Source organism: Gekko japonicus, unplaced genomic scaffold (assembly GCF_001447785.1).
Source record: "Gekko japonicus isolate JY-2015 unplaced genomic scaffold, Gekko_japonicus_V1.1 scaffold3497, whole genome shotgun sequence".
NCBI classification, from domain to species: Eukaryota; Metazoa; Chordata; class Lepidosauria; order Squamata; family Gekkonidae; genus Gekko; species Gekko japonicus.
The window spans coordinates 140350-150039 of record NW_015169887.1 but is presented as its reverse complement, the minus strand read 5'-3'; the positions used below and the strand labels follow the sequence as shown (position 1 = coordinate 150039).

At 43.0% G+C, this 9690-nt stretch overlaps 1 protein-coding gene across 1 annotated transcript in view; it reads left to right on the top strand.

The window, feature by feature from the left end:
• Positions 1-3743: 3743 nt before the first annotated feature.
• The window catches only part of LOC107115713 (centromere protein F-like), a 26221-nt gene continuing 20274 nt past the window's right edge, over positions 3744-9690 (top strand). The window contains 3 exon segments of the mRNA XM_015417470.1: positions 3744-3917; positions 5781-5879; positions 6994-7116. Of these exon segments, the coding sequence (XP_015272956.1) occupies positions 3744-3917; positions 5781-5879; positions 6994-7116 (396 nt within the window).

Below are 9690 nucleotides of genomic sequence, written 5' to 3'. Positions count from 1 at the left end.
CTGGAAGGAAACAGATAAACCATTAATTAGAAATTGGCACTCTAGAATTTGGGACCATTTGATTTTGTCATGATCAGTTGCAATTCAGCAGTCTCTCTTTCTAATCTCCCTTTGAAATTCCTTTGTAAGAGAAGTGCTACTCTTAGATCAGCAACTGAATGCCCTGGAAGGTTAAAATGTCCCCCACTGGTTTTTGAATGTTATGGTTTCTAATAGTGGTAGAAAGAGTCAAGTAGCACCTTTAAAGACTAACAAAATTGTGATAGGGTTTATCCTTTTGTGAGTCACTGCTCACTTCTTCAGTCTTATTTCCATTTATACTTTAAATCCTCCTGGACTGATTCCTCCTGTACCAAACTGAGACCTAGGTTTCCAGGCTCATTACTAATGCTGATATCTCCACACCTCTGCATATCACACCTAATCCAATCATGCTTGCTATTGCCATTCGGCTTATCTTTAGCATGTATTTCCAAAGTAATTGGGTTATGGTCAGCAAATGTTGAGGGGAGGATTTCAGCTTCCAACATATCGCTTGTCATAGTAGATGAAATCCAACACATGTCTATTCTGGACCAAGAATTGTGTCTTGCAGAGTAAAAAGTGAAGTCTTGTTTATGTGGATTTCTGACTTTCCATGCATCAACACAATTGTGTTCTTCCATTAATTGGTAAAATACTGCAAGAAGTTCATTTCCTTGTTTCAATTTTCCTTTGGTCGATTTTCTATCTTGTGTTTTATCAAATACTGCATTAAAGTAACCAATCATACATATTTCAGCATAATCCTGTTTAGAAATCAAATCTTGCAGGGATTTATAAAAAATTTCTTGAAGTTGATTTGGAGCATAAATATTCAACAGTAAAGTTTTCTTATCTTGTCTTTGTATTTGAACCATCAGAATTCTTCCATCTTGTGAAGCATATATCATTTCAGGTTGTAAATGCTCCTTTACATAGGTCACTAGGCCTCTTTTTATCTTTATCTGAAGCAATAAATGTTTTCCCAAATTTTTTAACTAGATATTTTTGATCTGCCATTTTAATATGAGTCTCTTGAAGACAAACAATGTCAGTTATTTTTTTCAGCTGTTGAAAAATCCGTCTTTTTTCTGGGGTGAGTTTAATCCATTTACATTTATTGAAATAATCTTTATTTTATTTCTATTCATTTTGTGATTGAATCTGTGATTGTAAGTCCTGTTGTTCTCTCAGTTGTTTCCGCGCAAACCTCTTTGCATTTTTGTTCTCTGGTTTCTTGTTTGTGGGTAAAGTTGTCACAGTTGTTCCTGATGCTCCTTGTAGGGGGTCTTCTTCCTCCTTCTTCTGAATTTTCTGTGTTAACTTTATCATCTTGAAGTTCCACTTCATACGTCTTTAAAAAGTCTTCTGCCTTGAATGTCAAATTAATTTTGTGTCTTTTACGTCTGAAGGAGAAAATTAGGCCTTCTGGAAGGTCCATCTATAAAGAATCTCATTCTTCCTCAATATCTCTGTAAGATTTAGATATTCTCTTCTTTTTCCCCTAACTCTCCAAGGGATTTCCTTTAAGATCTTTATTTCAGTGTTGTCTATCTTCAGTGGATTTTTGTTTGATGTCTTTAAGATTTCATCTCTTAGGACCCTTTTATGAAACCTTACATGCACCTCTCTAGGTAACTGATTTCTTCTGGCATACCCCGAATTCATCCTATAAACAGTGTCAATTTCTTCCAGAACCTTTTCCATCTCTTCTGTCCCCATATATTTTCCTAGAATATGTCCCATCTTCTTTCTAATATCTTCATCTTTTTCTTCTGGAATATTTTGGAATCTCAATATAAACGCTGCTCTGTCTATTTGGAGTCTCATCAAATCCTGTTCCAGAAGAGTCTGTTTAGAATCCGTTGCTGGAAGTTTAATATTCATTTCTTCCATTTTATCTTTCATCTTTTCAGTTGATTTGTTTAATTCCGTTATCTTTTGTGTATTATCTTCTATTTGTTTCTGCAGCCCTTCCATTGTTGCGTTATTTCTTTCATAGGCTCCGGTCACACGGGCAGGAAACTGCGGGGGGGGGGAGTGTGGCTGTTTGCCCCGAGGCAAACTAACGCACGGTTAAGCGATCAGACCTCCTGTGGTGGTTCCGTGGGTAGGGAGAGGTGCCGATCACAGGACATGCCTGCGTGCAACGAAGAAGCACGCGGTGCGGCAAACTGGTTTTCTTTTTTTGTGTACACGACAAATGCGCATGCTCCGTTGGGTGCGTGTGCGCATCCACGAAGACTTGGGGGGGAACCTTTTTTCGCAAGGGGACATGGGCGGGCGCCGGTCCACGGAAGCACTACGCTTCCCAGATGTGCCGGTGAGATCGCGCCCGGAAACTCCGCCTGTCTTCCGTCTCTCTTGCGTGGCTAATGTTCCGTGTGATTGCAGCCATAGATTCTTTAATTGGGTCCACAGCTTCAGAGATTGCCATCTTAATTGTCTCCTCAATTAACACTTGTATATCTTTGGTTATAGCAGATGGTAGACTGGAAGCCACTGATTTAAGTACACCTGGTAAACCGGAGGGTGGTTTAACAGGTCTATTGCTCCCAGACATTTTGCTCCAAGTTTAAAATAGTAAAGGGAAAAAAAGAAAAAACCCTCTTCTTTTAGCAGGCCACAGTTTTCTTTCCCTCCCAAGACAAGTTAATGTTTATGCAACAAGGTTGTTTTCAGAACACCATGTACCATTATTTTTTAAACAGCCAAATTAATCTTGTATAGACCCAATATCTCTCCACAGCTATGTTATTATAGGAACAGAATTCTAGAGTTCACTTCCTCCCTATTTGAACCTCACCAATATAACACAGACAATACAGTCAAACACCAAAGGTGAAGGGCAGAAACCAAGTGTTGTTGTTGTTGTTGTTGTTCAGTCACACAGTCGAGTCCGACTCTTCGCGACCCCATGGACCACTTTAGTCTAATTGTGAGACTGAAGTGTTGGTAAAGGGGTTGACAAGTCAAACCAAAGAGTTAATAGTCTTACAGATACCGTTCAGTTGAAGCAGAATTCCCTTTTAAATTTTGTAATTCCCAAACGAAATACAGTATCTTCTTGATTCCAAGCAACAGAAAACCTGTAAAGTTTTAAAAGGAGCAAACAACTCCAAGCTCTACAGCACAAAGGGGAAGTCTTCTTCTGGTTATAATTCCAAACTCCACCCCACAAAGGGGAAAAATAGGGTACGGTGCAAGGTCTACAATCTTCTTTTAGTTATGGTTTCTTTAAGCAGTAGACTCACAGCAATCAAATCTTCTAATGTCCTGGCCCCACTGCTGGACCTCCTGATGGCACTGGTATTTCTGGCCACTGTGTGACACAGAGTGTTGGACTGGATGGGCCTTTGGCCTGATCCAACATTGGCGTCTCTTATGTTCTTATGTTCTTAAAGAACGTTCTTTATTTCAAGCCCTTAGAAATAACCACTTAGCATCGCTTAATTTCTCTATAGCCGGCCACTGATAAGAAAGGGATGGGGGGGGACCTCCCACCTCACCCTTAAGTAGTTTTAAAGTTTAAATGGGCTAATGTCCCTGTTCTGGAGAGGAATAATGGTCTTTTAATTAGCAGAGTCATTTACTCACGTTGAAATTCAGGAAGGTTTCTAACCCCCCCCCCCCCAATTGGGAAGCGACAGCTAGGCGCTCATGTCGCTATGAGCATTCTCCGATGTCCTCTGCGTTGGGGGCGATCCTGAGCTTCAACCCACATGGCGCCACGGTACGGGGAGCCCGAATCAAGCCCCTTGTTCTGCACCCCTCTTTCCGAGGGAGCAGTGTGGTCTCGGGAGCCCCCGGACCTTAAAAAAGAACAAAGGAGTCGGCAAGCTCGAGGAGTGCACCTCGGCTTGTCCGCTCCACCACACTGCAACCCGGAACTTCAGGTTGCACTCCTCAGCCATAGCTTGGGGGGTGATGCTGGACTCAGGCCTACTGCTGGGATAGGTGGTCTGGGGCTAGATAGCTAGCTGTGACCTTTCCTGTCCAGAAGAGATTGGGCCACTGTGGTGCTTGCCCTAGTTATATCTACATTACATTAGGTTGCTACTACATCTACATTAGGTTACTACAGTGTGCTCTGAGCAGGGCTGCCTTTAAAAGTGTTTGGAAGCTTCAACTGGTGCAGAATGCTGCAGCCAGGATGTTGAGAGGCGTGGATCACTGGGAGCATATCACTTCAGTTTTGGCCCATGTATACTGGCTCCCAATCTGTTTTGGGATACCATTCAAGTAGCTGGTTTTGAACTTTAAAGCCTTGCATGGTTTGGGATGGGCATAATTTAAGGACTGCCTACTCCTATATGAATCTCCTATATGGACCACTTTTGAGGACCTGCTTCAAGTGCCTTTACTTTGAGATTAGATGGGTGGCAACTAGAGGGAGGGCTTTCTCGGTTGTGGCACCAAAATTATAGAATTCCCCAGGGATATTCATCTGTCCCCTTCTATCAGTGTTTTCCACCAGTGGATACAATGTTCTTTTGTTTTGTCTGGCATTCCTTCAGTGACCCATCTTTCCTGCATTATGTTTTAAATGTTGTCTCTATTGTGTATATTGTTTTTGGCTCCAGTTAGTTTATGATGTATTTTATAATGCTTTGTTTTAATTATTAACCCTCTTGGTGGCCTTGATTGGGTAGAAAGGCAGGGTATAAATTTTGTAAATAAAATTTAAAAGGAAATTTGGGACAATTAATTAACTATTGTATGGCAGTGTGTGTAGTATAGCCAGGAGATCCTAAGATTGTCTGGCAGCCAGAAGTTCTAGCTCTTAAGCATTATGCACCACTAACTGGCAAGCTCGACTTTTAAGACCAGAGACTTTTCAGAGGTGGTTTGCCATTGCCTGCCTCTGTGTCACAACCCTGGTATTCCTTGTAGGTCGCCCTTCCAAATAGTAGCCAAGCTGCTTAGCTTCCAAGAGCTGACAAAAGAATATTTTCAGTGTTTTGGGTTTTATTGCTATAATTAGATTCAGAAGAAATGAGGCCAGAATCCAGAGGATCACTGCATTTGTTATGCACAAACAGAAGCAAGCATTTCACATCTTTTTAAGTGTTTGTGTCTCAGAAATCTGTACCAACTAACATTACAGTGGCTTTTCCACGGAATTATATTATGGTTAGAACATAAAGGGTTTCAGAGCAGGAATTTCCAAATGCACTTACTAATTTCCTAGGATTTTCTCCCCATTTGTTATCTTCCTAATGTTTCCCCCCCCCCCCAAAGTCTTCACTCACTAGATATTTACCTAATATGTTTAAAAGGTAACCCAACTATTGTTTATGCTGTCTTTTCCCCATTAACTTGTATACATGGATCTGCTCCAAAAGACCTATTAAAGCCCCACAATGAGCCTGTATTAGCTAAAGGGCCTAGACTAGCAAAATAAAATGTTTGTTCAACTGGTCTCCAAGTTATACTTCAAACTGTTTTTGATATTTCCCCAAGTTTCCAAAGGTAAGTTGCCAACTACCCTGGAAGAGCTGCTGTTCAAGATTAAACCATTGGATTGATGAGCTGGTGTCATGGTTCTTTGGCCATAGACCTTATTGAGTATATAGTATGGTGTTAATTTTTTTTAGATTATCACCCTGGTCCACAGGTCTGCAGAGTAAACAACTGGTAAAATTCTTTCATTCCCCCGATCCCCACCCAGGTTACTGAAACTGGACTCTGAATATATGATAGTTTAACATCTACTTCTGGTTTATAATCCCTCCCCCCTCCCACCGTCATTATTGTAGGAACTGTCTTGCCAGCTGGATCAACTGAGAACTAAGCTACAAGAGGAACTTCATCAAGCCAAGAACAACTATAGCCTTCTTCAAGTGGACCTTGAGAAAGTAGGCATTTTGCATATGAAACACACAAACACAGCTGGTGAGGAAAGAGACTGAAGCATTATATGCTTAATTGCACAGAATACTAGAAACATTCAGCATTCTTTAAGTGGCTGTAAACAGAACTCTTATCTATTTATGCTTTTCTGTTCACTTCAGTCTTGGGGGAATGCTACGCACACACACACTCAGATTTATCACTTCAGTGGAAGTTGGAGGAGGCCTTGCTCAGGCAGAAACAGCATTTGCTCATCAGAGGTTCCACATGAACCAGGACTCCCTGCATCAGGGTGTAGAAGTGTGGTGAGAAATAGAACTAAATAACAGTCATGGATTAACACTTAGGGTGTACTTGAAGTGTGGTGAGAAATAGACAGAACTAAATAACAGTCATGGATTAACACAGTTTACTGTGGATCTCACCTTACCTAATGTCATACAGTCGTAAGGGGCTGCCAGCTTTATGGTCAGTAGCATGGATGAATATGGTCTGCAGTACTAGTAGTGGCATGTACAAGTCACAGTCAGCCTCATTCGTCTCTAGAATTATGTTGGACTATAGCTCCAGTATAGAGCCTATGCTTGGTGGGGAGTTAGGATTGTGTTGGCTTGCTCTCCTCTCCCCTACCACCATGCCTTGCGCACTCTCCTGGGCCTGTGTGACTTTCGTGGGCAAATTAATGTGATGTCTAGTGAGCAAATAACAGTTTGGGTGGGCCAGTGCTATCTAAATTTTTGCACTGTATGTAGAAAAAATTAATTTCTGTAAAATTTACATGGGTCCGAAGGTAGAAGTAGTGAATGTGGATTGTCTGTGGGCCACTATATGGATTTGGTTCTGTGCTTCTCAGATCTGATTTGTGATTGTTTAGGAAACCGTTCTTGCACAATTTATCTCTGGAAATTTCTCTGAAGATGTGCTTCCCATCTTGATTAATTTAAGCAACAGCCTGGACAATAATCATGAAGGGTGAAGGATGTGTTTTTCTAAATAGTTATGCGTAATTAAAACATGAAGTTGTTCTATTCTGCCAGTGCCCAGGTATAGCAAGAACATTGGTGCATTATTTCTTATTACATGTGGCCACAATTGAAACCTGCCATCTTTTCCTTACAGATACGATTGGAGAAAGAGCAATTGGGAAAAAATGCCAGTGACTTTACACTGAAATTAAAGGCAGCAGATCAGGCAATGGAAACAATGCAGTTGAAGGAAAATGAGCTCAGAAGAAACTTTGAGGTAAATAAAATTCAGAGGACTATTTGTATGCATGGTATGACATGTTGCCATGACCCTTCATGGGATAGAAGGACAAGTCCTTTTCTGGGGCAAGTGATGCTCTGTCTTCTTGGTGCTTGGGGGGGGTCAACAGTGGGAGGGCTTCTAATGTCCTGGCCCCACTGCTGGACCTCCTGATGGCACTGGTATTTCTGGCCACTGTGTGACACAGAGTGTTGGACTGGATGGGCCTTTGGCCTGATCCAACATTGGCGTCTCTTATGTTCTTATGTTCTCTCCATCTTGTATACCCATACGTCAACTGTACAGCTGCCAAAGTTGCTCTGGTTGGAGCAGTCAATGTTGCATCCAGTCAAGAATTGCTTACTGCCAGGCATCTGCTGCATTCGCTCTGACTGCTTGCAGCAGCTCAGTTGTTCCTGAACAGCCAGTTAGGCCAGGAACTGTCCTTTTTCCCAGCTATGTGGACATTTCCCCAAAGGCCAGATACCTCAGCTGGTGCTGTAGGGACAGGGAAGAATTGTGTCATTGGTAACATGCTCTCACCAGCAGTGTGCTCTCAAGCTGTTTGTGACTGTCGTCTCAAAGCATGGCATACACAGTTGCATCACCCAACACTGCTGCTGGGTGACAAACGGAGGCACCTGGGGAGTGCAAGCAAGGTGAGAGGAGCACCTTGTTGCTTCCTTGCATACAGGCTGCTGACGAAGCGCTGCTGCTCTGCTTCTGTGAGAGTCCTGTGAGCCTCCTGGTCCAGCGTTCATACTGGATCCTCTTAACGATAATCAAGTAGACTGCAAATCTGGTTGCATTCTCCGTCCACTTAAGCCACTTGACCATGATGATATTCTAGTACTGCTTTAAAAAGAATCTGCTAATGACCCTTATGCTTGTGCTTCAAAGCATGTTAAGAAGTCTTTAACCGCAGGATGCTCATATGTCACATATCCCAAATTTCCAGAAAACAATGATCTTACTTATTTGGGTGTTTGTGGGGAATAGTGGCACAGCCGCTTGCCTTCCCCCCCCCCTCCTCATTACTCCTCCCTCCCTCCCTCCCTCTCTCTCTCTCAATGGCTGGAAGGGCTGGGGGGGAGACGAACAGAAGCAACAACAAGTTTAATCTTGCTCTCAGGCTGATTTGCTTAAATAGCTGGAAATACAAACCTGCCTTGCCAGCAAATTTTCAGCTTATGCTTCCCATCCTGGTTGTCCCTTCTCTTAAATTTGGCTTTGGCACGCTGGTCCCCATCTGCTAGTAGTAACTAGATGGATGATTGAGGGCTCAAGACCAACAGAGCCCTGCCAATGCCATCTGTTATCTTAGTGGCTCAGGAGTGGGTGGCGTGTGCACGTGCGTGCCATTTTTTTAAAAAAATTATTTTCCTTCCCGAGAGAGTGTTTAAAATGAGTGGGCCAGTTCTTAAAAATACATTTTGACATTCATGCAAAACTGAGATGGTAAAGTGTAGATACATGAGAACCATCCTTTCAGCATGTAGTACGAAGGAGGTCTGTATTGCCTTTTGATTCCCCAAATCCTGCTCTCTTGTGCAGAAAGCCTGTCCCCGAAACACTCCTGAGTTCTAACCTTGACTCAGGCAGTAACTATGCTCTGAGACCTTTGGCGGCTTCTCTTGGTTTCTCGCTTCCGCCGAGCTCTGAAAGGGCCGTGCAATGGCTGGTCGTTCTCTAATGGTTCTTGCCCTGCAAAAGCCTCTTCCTGGCATAATTCCTTATAGGTTAGAGGTTTCCTTAGCATATGCTGCTCAGCAGCCATTCCAAGTGCACTGCCCGTCAGCTGTACATTTGCCAGTGTGATACTATTCTGATGCTGTCCTCTAATAGTCCTCTCTAGTAGGTAAGAAAGTATAGGACTATAATCTACATGTAGCTTACGTCCAAGCAATTTTTGCACCCCCACAGTGCATTTTAATGGGGATAGCAGAACATAGCTTTCTGGGAAATGTGGAAAGGCCTGCCCTCTGTGCCGCTTAGAGGGCTTTTAATTATCACTCACAATTAAATTATTCAGGCACCTTTGGCCGTATTTTCCTATTCAAGTAAGAAAAAGAACGCTAAAAGGACCTCTGAATCACTGGCCTGTCTCAACCCCCAGTCTGAAAAATTAAGGACCAATTTTCTTAAAGAGAGGGGATGATGATTTCTGCCAATTAAGACGCTGAACTGCAGGCTGTGGAAGGTCAGTAGTTCAGCAGTTCGAGACCCAAGTTGCCGTATGACAGAGTGAGCTCCCGTCTCTAGTTCCAGCTCCTGCCAACCTAGCAGTTCGAAAGCAAGAAATTGCAAGTAGATAAATAGGTACCACTTCGGTGGGAAGGTAACAGCGTTCCATGAGCCTTGGTGTTTAGTCATGCTGGCCACATGACCACGGAAACGTCTTCAGACAGCGCTGGCTCTTCGGCTTTGAAACGGAGATGAGCACCGCAACCCTAGAGTCGGACTCGACTGGCTTTCGAGCAAGGGAACCTTTACCTTACCTGCCACACACACACACGGACTGCAGACCCCCCCCCCCCCCCGCGGGTCTGGGCCTCCCCCGCCCACAGGAAA